The 21,661-nt window shown below is 43.3% G+C and overlaps 1 protein-coding gene and 1 pseudogene across 1 annotated transcript; one reads left to right on the top strand and one right to left on the bottom strand.

Annotated features, from left to right (window-relative positions):
- Window positions 1-1,698: 1,698 nt before the first annotated feature.
- Window positions 1,699-10,256, bottom strand: LOC101965170 (methyl-CpG-binding domain protein 3-like 2B). The gene is made up of 2 exons (XM_078031561.1): window positions 10,212-10,256; window positions 1,699-2,348 (listed from the first exon to the last, which is right to left on the bottom strand). The coding sequence occupies exons 1-2, from the start codon at window positions 10,254-10,256 to the stop codon at window positions 1,731-1,733; spliced, it is 663 nt and encodes a 220-aa protein (XP_077887687.1). The 3' UTR covers window positions 1,699-1,730.
- LOC144372164 (RING finger protein 11 pseudogene) lies at window positions 9,660-12,181 on the top strand (annotated as a pseudogene).
- The last annotated feature ends 9,480 nt before the right edge of the window (window positions 12,182-21,661 follow it).

The following is a 21,661-nucleotide window of genomic DNA, read 5'->3' as shown; positions in this document are numbered from 1 at the left end:
GATTTATCATATGGATACCTTGAAGATCCTTAGCCACACCTAATCCCTTTGTTTAAATTTCCCAGGCCCCCAATTATAAGCCCTGCCGCCTCCATTTTTCAATGTAACTCACCAAAATCATTGCCTGAGAATCAGCTGGGATGATTGAAATGGGAGAGAAAACTCAGTTGAATATTTTAATACAATAAAAGGAAGAAAACCTTCATGGAGGGAGGTATCAGCTCACCTACTTGGATTGAGTTGATACCTCAGGACAGATACTAGCTTTATGCAAATGGAGGGCCGAGGCGAGCCTTGTTCGACCATCCTGACGCCCACCTGTACAGTGGCCACACAACCTGTGCAGACACTCCCACACTGACCCACACAACACCACTCCAGGCAGGAAGGAAATCCTGAGGAAGCCCTGGCCCAGGTTATGGGATGGAGGAGGTGCAGAATATGCAGATTCCCTCACACTAGAGATAAAAGCCACCCTAGCCCTGGGGGGACTGACCCTCACACATCAATTAAACCCAGAACCTGTTTTTAGGAGACAAAGGCATAGCTCTCACCTCGGACTATGCCACCTAGTTTTCTTTGAACCTCTGCAATCAGGTGCCCTTCCCCACCCCTGCTACAACTGCTCTGTCCAGAGGTCTTTGAGGAAGTCCAGAAAATGCTGGAACCTTCCAAACCTACAGGAGGCCTTTTCCTTCCTAGTGTCGTGAAACCCGCCTTCTGGCTTTTGAAATATGTTTTTATGTCAGACACCAGTTCATCACATGCTTATTGAATCATTGTACATGGGGCAGGTGGACAAGGTCCTCAACTCAGAAGTTAATGTAGGGATGAATAAAATGGTCCTGCTGCCAAAGTTGTCTCGGGAAAATTCCCCTGAGAGCATTTAAAAATCTCAGGCCAGGCGTGGTGGCACATGCCTGTAATCCCAGCAGTTTGTGAGGCTGAGGCAGGAGGATAGATTTCAAAGCCAGCCTCACTAAATATAAAAAAATATAAATATAAAAAGGGCTCTAAAATATAAACATAAAAAAAGACCCCAGATTTGCTGGGGTCTCTGTAGCCTCTGCTCTCTATGACTGCACCTGACCACATTGCTAGGGTGGCTAGATATTCGAGTCACCAGGCTCTGAGCTGCTCAATCTCATTGGAATTTATATTTTATATAATAAAGGGCTGGGGATGTGGCTTAGTGGTTAAGCACCCCTGGGTTCAATCCCCAGTATAATAAATAAATAAGGTCAAATCAATAAAAAATTCAATGAGGTAATTTTCAGGTTATATATATATATAAAATCTTAGGAATCACAGGTTACATAATTTTTATATGAAGATGTCCTAGAACTAAATTAGCACGTTTCAAAAAAGTAAAATTGATAAAATTTATGTTAAAATTAGATACAGTCTCAACCTTAATGTCTTCATGGAGTTGAATGATGATCCCATTAAAGGAATCTGGAATAGGGTGTGAGCTCTTCCTTGAATGTAAAACACTAAGGGATCGATCCCTCATGCTAGTTTACCCCTGCAGATTTTAATATGAAGTGGATGAAAGTTATTATAAACTGAAATTGAACAATTATAAGTCAACATCTCCTTTCTCATGAAAGCTAGTGTCACAAAACCATCTACTCCACACTCATCTCAAAACGAATTTAATTAACACAGAAGTAGCATTAAAAGACAAGTCACCCTGCAGTTCTTTCCCCTCGGCAGTGCCCTCGTGGCTTCTAGGGGTCAGACCGGCCCTCTGGGCTCCTGGTTTCCTTGGCCTCCTCCTCGGCCTCCTCCTCGGCCTCCCTGGCCAGCCTATCTGCCATTAGGGCCTCAGCCAGCTTCTTCCTCAGTTTCTTCACTTTCCACATCTGTCTGCGGATGTCTGCACTAGTTACCGGTTGACTGTGGAAAGATGGTGAGTGACGAAGACCCCCTCCTGGAATCATTCCTCTCCCACATGGAGGCTGGCCAGCAGGTTCCAGGAAAGGGTGTGGGCCCCCAGCACCAGCTGGGCCCTCAGATTCCCCGGGATTTCCCATTTCGATTATTTTTAATGCATGCATAAAATCAAATGAACTTAAAAGTTCTCCTCCGCTGCCACTGGCCTGGAGCCCCTGCAACCTCCTGAATTCACAGAGTTGCCGGGGTTTCTGTAGCCCCTGCTCTCTCTGACTGCACTTGACCACGTTGCCAGGGTGGGAAGATATTCGAGTCACCGGGCTCTGGAAGATGCAGCTGGTCAGTCTCATCGGAAGAGCAGAACCTACACCAGCTCTCCGCTTGGCCTTGGTTTCGTGGACTTCCAGGTCCCTCTGTACAGTCGGGGGCATCAAATTTCGTTTGAATTTTCCCTTTAAAAACAAAATGTGAAATTTGAGCAAAATGCAGGATAAAGACCTACCATAAGCTGTGACAGTCAAGCCAAAGTGACTCCATTTTGCTTAGCAACTCCATTTTGTAAAATAGAAAGGTCATGCCTGGGGCAAGTTGTTCTTTTCCTTTGGCTATAGAAACCCTTAAGAACACGGAGCTATCTAACAGGGCTCCGTTTCTGTAACTAGGGTAACGGGGCTGTGATTCTGTAACTGGGGTGACTGGGCTGTTACTGGTTAGGCTTCCCGCCACTTGACTGCACTCTCCCGCTTCTGTGACCTGGCTTGCTTGCATTGGCTGGCCCCCCAAGCATCCCTTTTGTGGTTTTCAGGCTTAAAAGGAGCGCCTTGCAATTGTTCGGGGCTGATCAAGGAACAGACTTTATGCTCCCCATCAGTTGCCACCGGTGTCTTCAATAAAGGCTTGATTCAATTATGTGAGTGGTCTGGAAGTCAATTTACGAAACCCCGGATATTGGATCTTCCAACGGCTCTCCCCAACCACCACCACCACCAGAGATGCATCGTGATCTTCTGAAAAGTTTGTTAATACTCAGGTTTCAAGTAGGTCTGGGGTGGGCAGGGGTGGGGGGTCCCAGAAATTGCATCTTTATGAGCTGCTGCTGGTACAGACTGAGAACCAGATCCTGGAACATGGTCCAGCTGATGTGGGTCAAAGACAGCAAGCTCAAGATCACTACCCATGCCAATTACCCACTATTGCCCTCATTGTCAAAGGATGTCACTCTTCTCTTCCCTGACACTCAGAGGCCAGTTCCCCTGACCCACCCTTATTGATACAGAGGTATCACAAGTTTCTTTGTATGCCAAGACCTCGGATTTTCCAGTATCTTTTTGTTTTAGGCCACACCATCACCACCTAATCCCATCATCACGCATTTCTGATTTTACGCAAAGACCTCCACAAACAAACATCTTGATCCCATAAGAATTTTTTACTTCTCCCCTGGCTCTCCTCCTCCTCCTCCCTACTCATCTCCTTTCTCACCTACCAAGACACTTCGTGCTTCTCAGAAGTTAATCCCATCTCATCTGCTCTCCTTCCACGTGCTCCTGAAGGACTACAGGGCCCCAAACCCAACGTTAGGAATTCTAACCCCTGTGCCCTACAGGATGTTCCCATGTTAAAACCCCACAAGCTGCACGTAGCTCTTCCCAGCTGCACGTAACACTCCAAGCTCTATACAATGCCACCACCAGATGTTCCATATAGATAATCCTGGGAAGGCCAAGCTTGAGCAAATAGAGTAAAAACAGGAACTAAAAGGACAGGATGCAATTTATGGGTTTCTTTTCTGAGAACATAAAGTGGAAAAAAACAAGTTTACCCCCCAGGTGACCTAAGGGGCTGGACCTAGAGGAACTTAGATAAACCAATAGAATAACTGCTACTGTGCTAGGCTGAAACCTTGCCCCCTGCTTCCTATAAAAACTCTGTACCCCCGAGCCCGGGTGTGCCAGTCACCGGAGCTCCGGCTGAGGTTTTGCTGTGCACCCACGGGCGCCTGTGTGAGAATAAATCCTCCTGCTGTTTGCATCCAGTGTCTCGCGTGGTCCATTCCGGGTTGGGGGATCTGGGGGTCTCTCATTTGGGGGCTCGTCTGGGATCACCGGTTCAGCCCAGACCCAAATCCGGAGGACACTCGACATCACTGGGAGGTAAGCCGGCCAGCTCGAGCTCTTTGTCTTGTCTTGTGTTTAATGTCTTGTGCGGCGTCTGTAAGGTCTTTGAGACTACGCGTAGTCACCTAGTATTCTGGGCAGCTTGAGAAGGAGTGGACGAACACTGACTTCTCCCCTGCCACCCCGGAGACGTCCCAGGGATTTTTGTAGGCGGCGGTGGAGCTTCCGCTCCACCTAAGCCATCTGATCTGAAGTTGGGCAGCGCTCTTTCTATTCGGTCTGATTGTAGTGTTATTGTGATTATTGTGTTATTGTTTCCGTCTCTGTATTCTATCTCCCAATCTGGGGTTGTCAGACCCAATCTGAGGGGGATGCTCTCCCAATCCGTTTGTCTGAAGGGAAGACCCCAGTCGGCTTCGGGCCAGCACCCATTTTCATTTTTTTGACAATCTGAAAAGGGAATCTATGTCTTTGTCTGTGTCTCTGTTAAGTGTGATGGCATTGTTTTACTTTGAACCGATGCAGAGTCTCAAATTCTAATCTGCCTTAGAGGTGTGGAGATAACTTTAGCTAGATTTTAACCTAAATTGTAAACGAGATTAGGGAAGCAGTGTTTTCTTTTCTTCCCATAGTTGGCCTGAGTACACCCGCTGCTGCTGTTAAGAAATGCCTGCTGGGGATCTAAGAACTTTGATATCTCCCTTTAACTTTTCTCAAAACCGGGTCCTCATTATTAAATTGGTGTTAATTGGCTTTGGGGGATGGGAACCAAATTTTCAGTCACAAATTTTGACACTCCCGAGGGGGTTTTTAAGAAATCCCCACTCTGCTTTCTTGGGGAAGCCTAGCACTCAAAACAACTACAAGTAGAGGATGAACTTTTTGGGAGCTGTCTACTGAAAAGTTAGAAAAAAAAAATATGCCTAGTGCCTAAGGTCAAACCAAACTGGAGGAGAGCTAATCTTGCAAGTGAAAGGGAAAACTGAGGAATTCCCAGCAGCTGCCAGAGCCTTTTTCGCTTTGGGGAAATTTCCTCATTTTTTTCTGCACTGTAAGGATTACTCCACCTAAATTCAGTAAGTCAGTCACACTGAGAATTGCCCCTATGTGAAAATATCTGGTCCACTCATGGGAAATCTAAGGTGCCACTGATGGGAGTCATAATTAAATGAAAGTTCAAAACCTGGAGAGATATATTCTTATCTGGTTGTCTGATTGTTTTTTTTTTAAAGATAATCTAGGTTAAATGTGTGTCTAACAAAATTAATTTTTTTATTGTAACAATCTGGTATCTGAATGGGTTTCTAAAATATTGCACTATCTTGCAGTTAAAAGTTGGGGTTAGGTAATTGTTAAGTTTGTGATTTCAGGTCATTCATGCCAGAGAACTTAAATACTTAGGATAGAAAATTAAAAGAACTCTACTTCCAAGTTGGTAAGTAATTCCCAATCATTCAGTTTTATTTTTTCATCAATTCTTGAACTGGGTAGCCTAAGGAAATTTCACTAGGTATACAGTGCATTGATTTGGACAAGGATAATAAATTATGATTTGGTATCTGTTTCTCTCAATATATAAATTTTTAAAATAAAAAAAAACTTTAAAACAAGGAAAGTAACTTAATGATCCTGAAGAAACTTCCTCTGATGGTAACTTTTATATTATCAAGAAAGATCCTATTTTCAGTTTTGTGTGAGCAAATTTTTCTAATGTAAAAAGATAAAATTGTGACTTGTGGTTAAAATGCCTTAGACATAAAGTTCCTGCTCAGAATTCCGGTTTTCCCAGTTCCTTCCAGACCTCAGCCAGGGCTTAAACTGATATGCAAACAGAAACAGCTTGGAGCTCATGGAAACAGAAAGAAGTTAACAGCCAAAAAAAAAAAAAACTAAAAGGTTCTAAATTTCTAAGTAAAAGTCTATATGGTTAAATAATTTAAAAAGTCTATGTAAGTTTTTAAACAAGTAATCTTAAAGAAATTAAACAGCTGGTTAAACAAGTGCTATTGTTTTAGAAAATTGTGCTATGTTATTTCTTTAAAAGCTAAACTTGGTTAATATAAAAACATCAATGTAATTGGTGCCATTAATTTGTTCATATCTTCCAGATATATAAATCTGTAAGGTAGAAGCTTTAAAAAGAACATTATATCAACCTGGTGTTCTAAAACTATATGATAATTTTAAGCTTAAAAGGAAAACATATTGAAAATTTATTTATATCATTTGTGTTCTATAACTGTACTTATTATCAATAAGTTATATGAAGTTCCATGTTACTTTTTACACTGAGATATAATTTAAATGTATTTTTAAGTTAATGAGAGCCTAATCTATGTAAAGGTTTTATTGCAAGACAAAAGTACTTTGCTACTTCTCTACAAAAAGTTAAAAGCTTCCAGCTTTTCTTTAATTCATGTTTTAGGTATGATATTATATTATGTTAGCTAATATTCATGTAAATTTGAGCAACAATTTGTGTAGGCTTTATAAAATGATGCCTAAAAAGCAAAGATCAGCTTCAGAATTTAAGACTTATGATGAGCCCCGCCTTACTTGAGATAAGGCTCTATGTCCCATGCATGTGAAAGTGACTATAAAAAAAGTAGGCCAGATTTCAGTGCATTCAAGGTTGTGTCCAAAAGTTGGTTTTTGTCACGATTGCCAGGACCTCAAACAGGGGATTATAATGTATAACTCTGCCAGAATTCAAGGTAGCTATTATATGAACTAAATGTTTTTAATCTTGATAATTTTATCTTGTACTTTTCTTATAAATGGCTTAAAGATTACCTATTAATGTTTTGCAGAGGTACTGATTTAAGAACACACAACCTGGGTTAATTTAAGATAATAAATTATCACCTACAGGAGAGAGATAAACATTAGTCCAGTACTCTTAGTATAAGGCTGTTGAAACTTATTTGCTAGATGTTTAAGATTAAGTTCTAAAATTAAAGTTAAATTAAAGGGGCAAGAGAACCAATATTTGGCTCTTGCCCTCTGAGTCAGTCTGAATTAGGGATAGGGGACTTCTCCAAAGGACTTTGCAACTCTAGGCCACATAACCTCCTGATCAGGGAAATTAATGAGACTAATGGAGGACAGAAAGCCAATCAGTGCATTTGCTGTGAAGAGGAGGGTCATCAAAAAAAGGGAGACATCCCTGATGCTTCCAAGGGAAGCCACGCGGTCAAGCAAGGCCTGGACCCATCCTAGCGCAAATGGCACTAGCAGAACTGAGAAGCTGCTGTGAAGTTCCCGAGGACTCCCAGGAGGCTGACTGTTAACAATAGATGGAAACAAAGTCAGTTTGACTTGCTTCATCTTAAACACTTAGCAAAGACAGTCAAAGCCAAAACACAGCTGTTCCTGGACATTTTAAATGGTAATAATAATTAAATGTAACCTCCAACAATAAGTAAACTGGAGATTGCAAAAGAGACTCTTAGGTAAAAATGCCTGATAACTGTCAAAGGGACTGCTAGAATAATTTTAATCTAAGGCCTTTATTTCTAACCAACACAGGTAGGTTTAACGTTTGCTAGTATGGTTATCCAGCCCTAAGTAACAAAATTAAAGATTTCAAGATTTCTCTATTAGACACAGGTCATACTAATAAAAGGATTTTGCAAGATCAGATGATATTCAGATGATGTTAAATTATTAAACTATATCTTAAGGGAAGGACAACTGTAACCCTAAAAATTAAATGTTGTGTTTACATCCTGATAATTCTGGCAATGTGACAAATATCCTTAAAGATTTACATGCTCAGATAGAAGCCATGTCCTCAGCAACTTTATCATGGAAACGATATCTTAGCTTCTGGTTCTTGGCACTTTCTGATGAAAAACATTGTCTTTGACTTTGCCATCATACTCATTGGCATATTCCTGTACTATGGCATTTATTGCTACGTCAATATGGTTCCAGTACTAATGAATTCTTGTTTCTTTTATAGACTACCCATCACTCAAATGGCCCTCCAGCCTCTCATGGACCACTCGATAGACCCGATTTTTTTTTAAAAAAAAAAAAAGGGGGACTCCAAACTGCTTGCCCCAACATCGCCCCTTTTTGTCAGCCTGAAGAAGCCAGAAAGATCTTCGCCCCCTTTCCTTACAGCAGTAAGGAGTTCCCAAATTAGAGGGGGAAATGAAGCCAGATTTAAAGTTAGGTAGTTAGTATAGTTAGGTAAATCGGGTCTAATATTGAGTGAAATCTAAAATGGAGGGACACCCCAGGCCCACAGGGACTAACCCCATTTGAAATTCTGTACGGTGCACCACCACCCGCTATTAACTTTTATGAAACTGAAACCTATACCTCCCTCACCCCATCTATGCAGACTTATTTATGTGCCTTGCAATTGGTCCATAACCAGGTCTGAAAGCCTCTAGCTGCAGCATACAAAGAGGAACTCAAAACCCCATCGCTGCCACATCCCTTCAAAGTCGGAGACACCGTCTGGATACGCAGGCACCAGAGCAAGAACCTCGAACCGCGGTGAAAAGGACCCTACTCTGTTCTGCTGACCACTCCTACTACAATCAAGGTGGACGGCATCACCACTTGCATCCACGCTTCCCACGTGAAGGCTGCACATCCACAGGAGTCCGCAGACACCCCTCCGGATCCAGAATGGAAGTTGCAACGCACCCAGAATCCGCTAAAGATAAGACTCACTCGCTGTTGATTTTTCTTACCTTGTATTCTTTATTCCCCCTATTGAATGCAAGCCCCCATGTGACCACTACTGAGAGGTTAGCCAAGGGACAAAAAGAATTTGAAGCCCAGCAAGGGTGATTTGAAAGCTGGTTTAATAAGTCTCTTGGTTAACTACTATACTATCCTCGATAGCCGGCCCCTTGATTGTGTTGCTGTTGATTTTAACATTTGGACCCTGCATATTTAACAGATTAATGCAGTTTATAAAGGAAAGGCTATCCGTAATCCAAACTGTGGTCCTCACGCAGCAATATCATTTACTCCAACAACATGCTGAGCCGTCAGCCGAGCTAGTACTGGAATCTGGGCAAGAAGATCAATGGATATAAGATTATATCCATGATATAGAAAAAGGGGGGAATGAAGGACTACAGGGCCCCAAACCCAACGTCAGGAATTCTAACCCCTGTGCCCTACAGGATGTTCCCATGTTAAAACCCCACAAGCTGCACGTAGCTCTTCCCAGCTGCACGTAACACTCCAAGCTCTATACAATGCCACCACCAGATGTTCCATATAGATAATCCTGGGAAGGCCAAGCTTGAGCAAATAGAGTAAAAACAGGAACTAAAAGGACAGGATGCAATTTATGGGTTTCTTTTCTGAGAACATAAAGTGGAAAAAAACAAGTTTACCCCCCAGGTGACCTAAGGGGCTGGACCTAGAGGAACTTAGATAAACCAATAGAATAACCGTTACTGTGCTAGGCTGAAACCTTGCCCCCTGCTTCCTATAAAAACTCTGTACCCCCGAGCCCGGGTGTGCCAGTCACCGAAGCTCCGGCTGAGGTTTTTCTGTGCACCCATGGGCGCCTGTGTGAGAATAAATCCTCCTGCGGTTTGCATCCAGTGTCTTGCGTGGTCCATTCCGGGTTGGGGGAATCTGGGGGGTCTTTCACTCCCACTGGGCACTCCCCAGGACTCTGCTACGAAACTGCCACCAGCATCAGCTCAGATCTGACTTGATGCCGAGGCCCAGTGCTCTGACCACTGAGGAACCCCGAGTGACGAAAGCAAAGACTCCAGGCCCCCAGGTGAGCTGAGCACCTCCACAAACAACCCCCTCCTCTTCGCATGGAGGCTGGCCAGCAGGTTCCAGGAAAGGGTGTGGACCCCCAGCACCAGCTGGGCCCTCAGATTCACCCCAGCTGTTGGGATGACCGGCCTGCGCCACCGCGCGCTATCCCAAGACTCTTGATTGCATGGAGAGGCCACGTGGAGTGGTGTCCATGGGACCCGCACAAGGATCAAATCGCCTAAAAGGGCTCTCCTAAGCCCAAAGCCCCAGGGGTAAGCCATGCACGCCTGCATCTTGAATTTTACTCTGCAAAATTCAAGCTGAGCACCTCCCAAATAACTTCCATAAGGTCTCATCTTGTGTTCAGAACAGCTGCCCGCGAACTTGAGGGGGTTCAGACGGAAGGAAGCAGAGGCAGGCTCTTGCGCTCGCTGCGGATTCTGTACTCACCACAGAAGTCTGGCCCGGAAACCAGTTTGCCGCAGGCTCCCCCATGGCCGCAGAGTGGATCCTGTGGGCTCCGCTCCCGCTCCCGAGACGCACGGGCCTGGCTCGCTGGGAAGTGGAGCGACTTCCTCATGAAGGTCCCCTTTCACAGAGGAAGAGTGGGTAAGTCAATCAGTGGTAACCAATCCGCGGGTAAGAGGATCAGTGGTGACCCAGCCATTGGGCCATCCACAGATGACATCCTTTCTGGTTCTGTAGGATTGGCAGTCTTCTTAAAATCTTATCAGAAACAAAAAAAGCGCAGTTACTGACACTATCAGACAATGGTGGTAGATGAAAAACTTTAATATATTCACGTAGGGAGAGAATAATGTGACGTTAATGTCAGAATTTTATTTTATTGGAATTGTAACAGTTTTAATTGGAAAACATTTTATTGGGAGGTACTGTGTGATGTTTTTATTTACATATACATTGAGATTCATTTACATACACATTGAGATTCCCTTGAGGAGAAGACCATCAGAGATCACACGCCCCAGCCCTGAAAGATGGGGAACCGCCTCAAATCCCCCACCTGGAATGACATCTCCCTGCTTCACGAGTCTCGGTCCCACAGGGCTAGCTTTGGCGAGGGGCCCCAGCCGGACCAGGAACAAGTTCCACTTCCAGTTTATCATGCAACACCTGGCCAGACTGGCTAGCAACTCAGCTGACTGAAGAGGAACAAATTAGGATAGCTCAGAGAACAGGCCTTGTACAGCATCTGCCTAAAGGAGTTTATGTCCCTGGAAGAGATGGATGGGGGGGGGGGGGAAGATCCGGGAGCGTGTGATCTGTATGATGGACTTTGTTTATGGGGACCCAATTGCATTTCTGCCGCGCATGCACATCTATCACCTGGACTGTACGGATGACTGGTTGATGAGACCCTTCACGTGCCCCTCCTGCATGGAGCCAGTTGATGGAGCACTGCTCTCATCCTATGAGACTAACTGAGCCAGGGTCTCGTCTGACTTCAAGTGAACCCTCATTTTTGGTGGTTTTGATCTTTCGTCACGGAGCCCAAAGAGCCAGGGATTAGGAATTAAGATCATGCACAAAAAGTTTCCTAAAAATTCCTGGATGGCTGCAGATGTTGAGGAAAGTATGTGATATTTTAGAATCTTAGGGGGGGAAAGTAGGATGGTATTTTTATGTAAAGCCTTGACCCAGTGTTTAAGAATACAATTGTATTTAGACCTTGTTATTGCTCCAGTACATAGGAATTGTGTAAAGTGTTAAAGCAACTGTATATGTTTAAATTGTGTGTGTTGAAGATTAGGGGAAAAAGATAGTGGTTATTTTTCCTAAATGAAATAACTTTCTTCTCTCCACCAAATTTTTTTCTGAAGTTAATGGCATTTGGATCAAGGTTTTATTAAAAGCTACATTTTATAACACTGGCACAAAAAAAAAAGTAGTTTCAAGCTTGTTTGCACAGTTCTTTTTTTCCATTGAAAATGGAATTCATTGCCTTATTAAATAATGTATTATCTTTGGGGCTGGCCCTATGCTTGAAAACCAGTTATTTATAACCTGTTGTAAGTGCTATATTCTGTTTGCAGTTAGGAAATGCAGACTTTTAAGTGATCTCCTAGCTTGTAAGCAAACTGAGATGCACTATCCCTTTTCTATATAAAAATGAGTTAATGTGTCAATAAATCAACTCAGCAAGGTGGGTTTAATATTACCCTTTCCTATGTGTTTTATCTAATTCTTTTGGTTGTTAATATGGTGATAAATGAAAGTCAAGGTAAATTTTAAATATTAAGATTTCCGATTTATTGAGCTTGAATTTTGCCACCATGCTTATGTAAAAATGAAAGTGGCACCATGGTAAAACTTAATGAGAAGTAGTTTCTCAGTTGTAATAATTTTGATTTCTCTTTCTTGTGATCTCTCCTTCCCTGTTGTCTTGAACCATAGCAAAAGGATACTGCATTTCTCATTACTATAGTGATGAGGTTATTGAAGTTATATAAACACATCTCAGTCTATGTTTCTTTGAAAGGTATCTGTTAAGTCCTGCTAGGTGATTGACAAGACTAAGTAGGGAGAATAAAGGTAAATGTGATTCATGTTTTGCACCCAAATGCAGAATTTTATAACCACATGACTTCATAGTTGTGATCTCAAAAAAGGAATTTCTCCTTTAATTTTTCTTGCAGTTAATGTAAGAATACTCTAAATCTCTAAGCTTCTGAAATCTTAGAGGTAGAGATGGTCTAGTAAAGATGTAGAAGTAACGTTTATCCATTTAGCATGTGTTTATTTTTCCTTATGTACTCAAGGTGATTTATTTGTTCAGCTCAGTGATATTACAGCTAAAAAACATTCATTAGCAAAAGGAGAAGCAGTCTACACCTAAGAGAGGAATCAGAAATGTTTCTTATTTTTGTTGAGTTGAATGTTTGACTCTAACACTTTTCTACATACAAAACATAAGTTCCTTAAAGATTCTTCATAATTGTATTATAGAAGAATTTAGTATGTCATAAATAGTTAATTTGACATTCAACTGTAGTAGCCATATGTTGTTTGATTTCCTTATGAGCACCATGATGGAAACACTCAAATGAATTTGAGAAAAATTGGAAGAAATTAGATTATCGGGTTCTGTTAAATTGTTAATGTATCTTGCTTAAATTTTTGTTCATTTATTTATATCCATCTGATTATATAAAGTAAATTTGGAGGAAACAGCTGAAGTTGTGCAATATTTTCAGTGATAATTACTTTTTGTTCTTATGTTTTCTACTTAAAACATGATGTCTATGTTATCCAGTATTATAGTCAGACCTTCTTTTCTAGATTGTCAGAATTGCTAAATGAACTTTTTTATCAGTTTTCATGTTGATTTTAGTCTTTCTTTATTATAAGACTTCTTTCACAGAAGTTTGGTAATATTGAAGGCACTGGTATTGAACAGAATAATTTTGGGGGCACTTTGTATTCTTTGACTTTGTTTTCCACATACCATGTTAAAAATCCATCAATTTTGGCTTTTACTGAGTTGTTAAATAAAGTTATAATACAGCTGTAAAAAAAAAGATTCACTTGAGCTAATTAACATATCACCTCATCAACTTATCATTAATATCAGCATTTTAAATTTGCTTTCATTTTCTCCCACTATTTAAACATTTTTATAAACATTTTTATAAACATTTAAACATTTATATAAAAATTTTGGCCAGGCCCAATGATGTATGCCCATAATCCCAGCAGCTCAGGAGGCTGAGGCAGGAGGATCATGAGTTCAAAGCCAGCCTCAGCAATGGGAGGCACTTAGCAACTCAGTGAGACCCTGTCTCTAAATAAAATACTGCGATAGTAAAAGCAGATGTGACTCCGTTTTGTTTTATGACTCCATCCTGTAAAACAACCATGCCAAGTAGAAGGGTCAAGACTGGGGCAAGATGTTCTTTTCCTTTTGCTATAGAAACCTTTAAGAACACAGAACTACCTGTGGGGCACTGTTCCTGTAACCAGGGTAACAGGGCTCTGTTTCTGTAACTGAGGTGACTGGGTTAAGCTTCCTGAAAGGAAAGTGACCACAACACTCAGAGCAACCAAGAGATGGTTATTGTAGCAGTGAAGAGAGGAGAGGGGAGGGAGCACAAGAGAGAGGGGGTCCCTGCAGGAGGGAGTTTTTATAGTCCAAATCTAATGGGATCTCTGGGTCTGCAAGCTGCCTTGTTGGCACACAAGGGGGGTTGAGTGTTCAGCCTTGAGCCGGGGCTTGGGCATTTGGGCTTGAAGCAAACAGGAGATAAAGAACCAGACAGAGGGTTTGAGTGGCCAGGTCATCCTGCAGCTAACTTTGTTTGGCAAGCCCTGCAGACAGCTTACTCAGCCTTTCCTGCACCTAACAATTCCCACTGCTTGACTGTGCTCTCCCACTTCTGCAACCTGGCTGCCTTGCATTGGCTACACCCCCAAACATCCCTTTTGTGGTTTTCAGGCTTACAGAGAGTGCCTTTGCCATTGTCCAGGGCTGAGCAGGGGAAGAGCTTTATGTTCTGGTCAGTCCACCGCCATCAGTGTGCTTCAATAAAGGTTTGATTCGATTATACATGAGTGGTGTGAGTGGTCTGGAAGTCAGTTTATGAGACCCCGGGACAAAGCTTTAACAATACAAAATAGGACTGGGGATGCGGCTCAGTGGTCGAGTGCCCCTGAGCTCAATCCCCAGTGCCAAAAAAAAATGTCTATGTACATAAATTTCCACACAACACTGGTTCATAAGAAAAATGCTACTTAAATATTTATCCATAAAATATCCAAAATAGTGATTAACAGATCTATAGAATATATTTACAGTTGTCGAAATTGCCGTTTCTTGCACATTTCATGTAATTGATGGTAAATTGGAGACTATTCCAAACAGACTCTTTCTCCACCCTTTGGTTTAACTAATTAAACTAATTAATATTCCCTTAGGCTCTTTACTTGACTTTGAATTGAGTATTTTGATTCCCTTGTTCTCTCCGTAAACTTGTTGCAATCACACACAACCTGTGTCTGTGTGCTAAGGGTTAGGTCATTAACGCCTCACATGCTCTCTTTTTCAAGGGGTGGCTAAACCGGAATTAAACCCTGGGGCACTTGACCACTGAGCCACCCCCCAGCCATTTTTATTTTTCATTTTGAGTCAAGGTCTCACCTACTTGCTGAGGCTTAAACTGCTGAGGGTTTAAGTTTCTGCCTCAGCCTCCCGAGCTGCTGGGATTAAAGGCGTAGTCACCACACCCAGCTTTACATACATAATACAAACACGTTCACCACCTACCCCCGAATGCCCTTCCCTAGACTCTTCCCACTCTGTCTCACCCTTGGCTTTTGTGTACTGTTGTCAGGCGTTTTAACTCTACAGACCTCTCGATTTCTGTGAGGCATTTCTGATATTGTCCCATAAAACAGTGTTCATTTGTAATTATCTGTATATCATCCTTTCCGATCCTCTTCATTCCTTCCTGTCTTTATCTGGAATTATTTTCCTTTGAACTGAAGAACTCACTCCAGATTGTTTTTATTGGTACGTTACATTTTACATAATAATGAATCCTTGTGCTTCATTCCTACACACACAACCTATCAGGTTAATCTCATTCCCCTGTTCTTCCCCTTTCCTCCTCCCACACCCTCTCCCTAATCCCCTCTAGATTTGGGTGGGTTTTGTTCTTTGTTTGAGTTGAACCCAGAGCCTCATGCATTCTGGGAAATCACTCTACCACTGAGCTACTTACTCCCCAGTCTCCCACTTTTTTCTAATTCAAGGCCGCTAACAACAAAATTATTCGGGTTAACGTTTCTTCAGGTAACTGTATTTGGGGGCAACATTCCTGCTCGGTGGAGACTTCCGTTCTGATGAGATTGCTTTCAGCATTTTAAAAATGGCCCGCCAGCCAGTCTTGGTGCAGGCCTATAATCCCAGCACCTTGGGAGGCTGAGGCAGAAGGATCTCAAGTTTGAGGACAACCTCCACAATTTAGCAAGACCCTGGCTGGGAGGTAGCTCAGTGGTACAGCATCCCTGGGTTCAATACCCAGAGCCACACTCACCGTGGATTGTTATCCATTTTATTTTAAATGTTTATCAATAATGCTTATCAAAAGTCTTTCTAATTCTCAGTCTGGGGATACAGCTGAGTAGGTAGAATGCTTGCCTCACATGCACAAGGCAATGGGTTCAATCCCCAGCACCACAAAAAGAAAAAAGAAAAATCTTTCTCGTTCTCCTTGGTTTTTAGACCTTGATAGAGTCCGTAACTGCTTCCTCTGTTTCCCTTGCGTCTGGGACGTGGCGGTGACTGTGTTGATGTCTTGTTTCCAGCTGCAGCCTGCTTGTACATTTTCATTTCTGATATCCATTCTTCCCCCAAGTTCCCTCTACTCCCTTTCCGTCACATCCCACCGGGTTACCAGCTGTAGTCCTCAGAACCTGCCCTGGTCCTGGAAGCTGCCCAATCTCTAATCTGTCTTGTTTTGCTTTGCTTCAATAGACCAATGAGATCTAGTAGAGTTTAAGAAATTTTCATGGGGGCGACTGGGGATTGAGTCTATAGGCAAACGCTCTATCACTGAGCTACATCCCCAGGCCTTTTTTATTTATTTTATTTATTTATTTTTTTTTTTGAGGCAGGATGTCACTGTGACCCAGACTGGTCTCCAACTTGGGATCCTCCTGCCTCAGCCTCCTGAGCAGCTGAGATTACAGGCAAGTGCCACCACACCCAACCATGAATTTTCCTTTTAAGAATGCCTATGTTTAGAGGCTGGGGCTGTAGCTCAGTGGTGGAGCGCTCACCTTGCATGCGTGAGGCACCAGGTTCGATCCTCAGCACCACATTAAAAAAAAAAAAAGATATGTGTCTTTTTTTAAAAAGAAAATTGAAATTTTTCATTTCCACAGGTGGCTTTATACTTCCTGAGTGATATTTTAAATTAGTACCCATTTTAGTAGTTTGATGTAAATGAAGTGAGATTTAAAATAAACAAAGAAACTTATAAAAGGTATAGCGATATCAGATTTCAAACTATACTACAGAGCAATAATAACAAAAACAGCATGGTACTGGTACCAAACAGGCGGGTGGACCAATGGTATAGAATAGAGGACACAGAGACTAATCCACAAAGTTACAACTATCTTATATTTGATAAAGGGGCTAAAAGCATGCAATGGAGGAAGGATAGCATCTTCAACAAATGGTGCTGGGAAAACTGGAAATCCATATGCAACAAAATGAAGCTGAACCCCTTTCTCTCGCCATGCACAAAAGTTAACTCAAAATGGATCAAGGATCTTGATATCAAATCAGAGACTCTGCACCTGATAGAAGAAAAAGTTGGCTCCGATCTACATACTGTGGGGTCGGGCTCCAAATTCCTTAATAGGACACCCATAGCACAAGAGTTAATAACAAGAATCAACAAATGGGACTTACTTAAACAAAAAAGTTTTTTCTCAGCAAGAGAAACAATAAGAGAGGTAAATAGGGAGCCTACATCCTGGGAACAAATTTTTACTCCTCACACTTCAGATAGAGCCCTAATATCCAGAGTATACAAAGAACTCAAAAAATTAGACAATAAGATAACAAATAACCCAATCAACAAATGGGCCAAGGACCTGAACAGACACTTCTCAGAGGAGGACATACAATCAATCAATAAGTATATGAAAAAATGCTCACCATCTCTAGCAGTCAGAGAAATGCAAATCAAAACTACCCTAAGATACCATCTCACTCCAGTAAGATTGGCAGCCACTATGAAGTCAAGCAACAAGTGCTGGCGAGGATGTGGGGGAAATGGTAGACTTGTACATTGCTGGTGGGATTGCAAATTGGTGCAGCCAATTTGGAAAGCAGTATGGAGATTCCTTGGAAATCTGGGAATGGAACCACCATTTGACCCAGCTATTCCCCTTCTTGGACTATTCCCTAAAGACCTTAAAAGAGTGTATTATAGAGATACTGCTACAATGATGTTCATAGCAGCACAATTCACAATAGCTAGACTGTGGAACCAACCCAGATGCCCTTCAATAGATGAATGGATAAAAAAAATGTGGCATTTATACACCATGGAGTATTACTCTGCAATAAAAAATGACAAAATCATGGAATTTGCAGGGAAATGGATGGCACTAGAGCAGATTATGCTAAGTGAAGCTAGCCAATCCCTAAAAAACAAATGCCAAATGTCATCTTTGATATAAGGAGAGCAACTAAGAACAGAGCAGGGAGGAAGAGCATGAGAAGAAGATCACCATTAAACAGGGACAAGAGGGGGGAGGGAAAAAGAGAGAGAAGGGAAATTGCATGGTAAAGGAAGGAGACCCTCATTGTTATACAAAAATTACGTGTAAGAGGAAGTGAGGGGAAAGGGGGAAAAAAACAAGAGAGAAATGAATTACAGTAAATGGGTTAGAGAGAGAAGATGGGAGTGGAGGGGAGGGGAGGGGAATAGTAGAGGATAGGAAAGGCAGCAGAACACAACAGACACTAGTGTGGCAGTATGTAAAAAAGTGGATGTGTAACCGATGTGAATCTGCAATATGTATACCGGGTAAAAATGGGAGTTCATAATTCGTTTGAATCAAATGTATGAAATATGATATGTCAAGAGCTTTGTAATGTTTTGAACAACTAATAAAAACAAAACAAAAATAAATAAATAAATAAATGGAAAATCCGTTGAAAAAAAAAGAAACTTATACAATGCACCGAGCCCTTCCCGTCTGTGCATATTGCTCCAAGTCAATCAACTGTGGATGGAAAATCTTCAGGGAAAAAGTTGCATCTGTATTGAACACACTATATAGAATTTTTTTTGATATACTGTATCATTTAGGAAATAAGGACAAGAGTTGTACACAGCATTTACATTGTATGAAGTTTTATAAGTCATCTCTAAAGACTTTAAAGTATGTGGGAAATGTGTGGAGTTATGTGAAAATACCTCAGCATCTTCAGTAAGGGGCTTGAGCAGGGCGGATTGGGGTATTCATGGGGTCTTGGGGCCAATTTCTGGTGGATAGCAACACACGACTGTACTTCCCAGACGCTGACCCTTTACCTGTGCAGGTAACTGTGAGCTTAATGGCCTGAGACTGCTGCATGGACAGTGCCCCACCTGAGCTGACGGAGCATCCCCCGGGGTGATCCACCCACCCTGCTCGCCCTCCCTTCTCCAATACGTGCCTAACAACCTCTCCATCTCCAGCCCATCTCCCATCCTCCACGAGGCAAATATTTTCGGTTGAAGATAATCAATAAAAACTCTAAAGCTAAGGCCGGCCACAGTGGTGCACACCTGTGACCCCAGCGGCCCAGGAGCCTGAGGCAGGAGGGTCACAAGTTCAAAGCCAGCCTCAGCAATTTAGAGAGGCTGCTAAACAACTCAGTGAGACCCCGTCTCTAAATTAAATGCAAAGCAGGGCTGGGGATGTGGCTCAGTGGTCGAGTGTCCCCAAGTTCAATTCCCTGGTACAACAACAACAAAACCACTTAAACTGGGATCATTCCCTTCTCAACTTCACATCTTCCAACTAAGGCTTCATGTTCCAGGGGAAAAATGAAACTTTTTCTCCTTACCTGCATGAGCCTGGTTAGTCTTTACACAGTGCTCAGCAGAGCGTCACAAGTGTCATGAGGTAAGCCCGGGTGGAGGGCGGGAGGCGGTGCCTGCGCCAGGGAGAAGAGGGCGAGAGAGGGCTTCTCCCCTGCGACTGGTGGGCCCTCGGGAGCCCTCCCGCAGGGACTCCCCACAGGATGCTGGCCCAGGAAGGGTGGAGACACGCCTGGCCTGCTCCTGATGACCTGGGGACTTGCAGTGTGCCGGCAAGGGACTGGAGGCAACATCACCAGAAGCCCACTTACCCAGGAGGGTTACTGGGTACGGCCTTTGCCGATCACAGGGAAGAACGTCTCCCGGGCCACCACCGCGGTCCAGGTGCCTGAGCTCCAAGCCTGGTCTCAGCTCCTCTTCCCTCCGGGAACCCCCAGTGCCCGAGCGTGGATCCTTTCATACTAGAAGCGGATTCAGGTGGAACCCAGGAATCCAGAGTTCTCACCTGACATCGTTTAACTTTAATTGGGATCAAGGCCCAGAAATCTAATTGTTCTCTACGAGGTGACTTTAACGGCTCTCCGCCTGATTAGAACCACCAGGAGTTTTAGAACTACCACCCCCACAAATCCCGATCCCACTGGCGCCAGGTACAGCTTGTGTTACCAAACCCCAGGCTAGAAGTTCATCCCATGGAAAATCCAACATCCAAGAGACAAACGTTGGGGAGAAGGAAAAGTTTCCTCCAGTGGCCAAAGAATGGAGAAGTGGAGCCAGGAAGAGGGCACGTGCCTGTAATCCCAGCGGCTCGGGAGGCTGAGGCAGGAGGATCGCTTTAAAGCCAGCCTCAGCAACAGAGAGGCACTAAGCAACTCAGTGAGACCCTGTCTCCAAATAAAACACAGAACAGGGCTGGGGATGGGGCTCAGCGGTGGAGTGCCCCATATACCAAAAAAGAAGGAGAAGTGGAAACCCATCTTCTCAATCCACTTTATTTGCTGATCGCCCCTCAATGAGTGGCCAAGTGCCACGGGGGATGGAGGTGCTGTCAATGAGGGGCGATCGGCCAATAAAGGGGAAGAGCATTCATGTCTCTTCTGGGAGTAGGCAGAGAACTTCCAGAAACTCTGCACCACCCAAACTCCTTCCCTGGCCTGCGTTTTCAGTCAGGACAGAGGGTATTTGTCCTTAGCAAGGACCAGGGAGGAGAGCAAGACGAGGCAAGGCCAGGGAAGTCATGCCGTGTCATAAGTTTGGACAAAACGCTTCTCAGATGATTGACACGTCTTCACCAGAGCTGACTACAGATCCCTCCTCTAGCTGGTGGCTGGAGGCTTGGACCTTGACTGACACGGAAGACACCTGGGCAGATGGCAAACCTGGACGTACCCCAAAGTGCTTCAGAATGACTGAGGGAGGGGCTAAGAGAGCAGGATGCTGTCTTTTGGGGGGATGGAACCCAGGGGCATTCCACCACTGAGCCCCATCCCCAGGCCTTTTTCACTGTTTTTATCTTGCGATGAGCACTCCCTAAGTTGCTGAGGCTGGCCTTGAACTTGTCATCTCCTGCCTCAGCCTCTTGAGTCACTGGTATTCCAGAACTCCAGGGTTTTCCAACGTAAATCAGGAAGGAGGAATTTTCTATCATTCTCGGGTTCCTCAAGCTTTGACGCACATAAGAATAAAATGGTAGAATTTTATGATGTTTTTATTAGTGCATTGCAACTATACTTAACAGTGGGGTTGGCTGTGACATATCCATATGTCAACTCCCCTTGTAAATCTCACTGGTCACCCAGGAAGCACCTTTATGAATTTCAAATATTCTCATCTCGGGATGGTTTGGGGTGGTCCCTTAGGAGTACATCCCTGCTCCGCCATTTAGGGTAACTCCAGCTGTAGCCTCAGGATGTGGGAAAGGAGACATCCTCATACACACTGCTGGTGTGGTAATCTACTCATGCAGCCAGTGGGGGAAACACTGGGTGTTTCTTCAAAAGCTAGAATTGACATATGACCCAGCCATCCCACCCCTTGGCGCAAACCCAAAAGAACTGAAAACACACGTCCAAACCAATCCTTGTGCACAAATGTTCAGAGCTTCTAATCATAAAAGCCAAAAGGTGGAAAGAACCCAAACTTCCATCTGTAGATGAGTGGGGAAAACAGCACGGGATATACCCACAGAATGGAATGTTATACGGTCATAAAAAAGGAAAGGTACCGTGTCATCTTTAAAGAAAGGGGAACAGTAAAGCACCATGCCCCTTTTGGTTCCCCAGAACCTAGCTGAGCCAAGGGAACAGATAAGCAAGGCTGGGCAGGAACCGCAGT

The sequence above is a fragment of the Ictidomys tridecemlineatus genome, chromosome 2, assembly GCF_052094955.1.
Source record: "Ictidomys tridecemlineatus isolate mIctTri1 chromosome 2, mIctTri1.hap1, whole genome shotgun sequence".
NCBI lineage: Eukaryota > Metazoa > Chordata > Mammalia > Rodentia > Sciuridae > Ictidomys > Ictidomys tridecemlineatus.
This window is presented reverse-complemented; position numbering and strand designations above follow the sequence as displayed.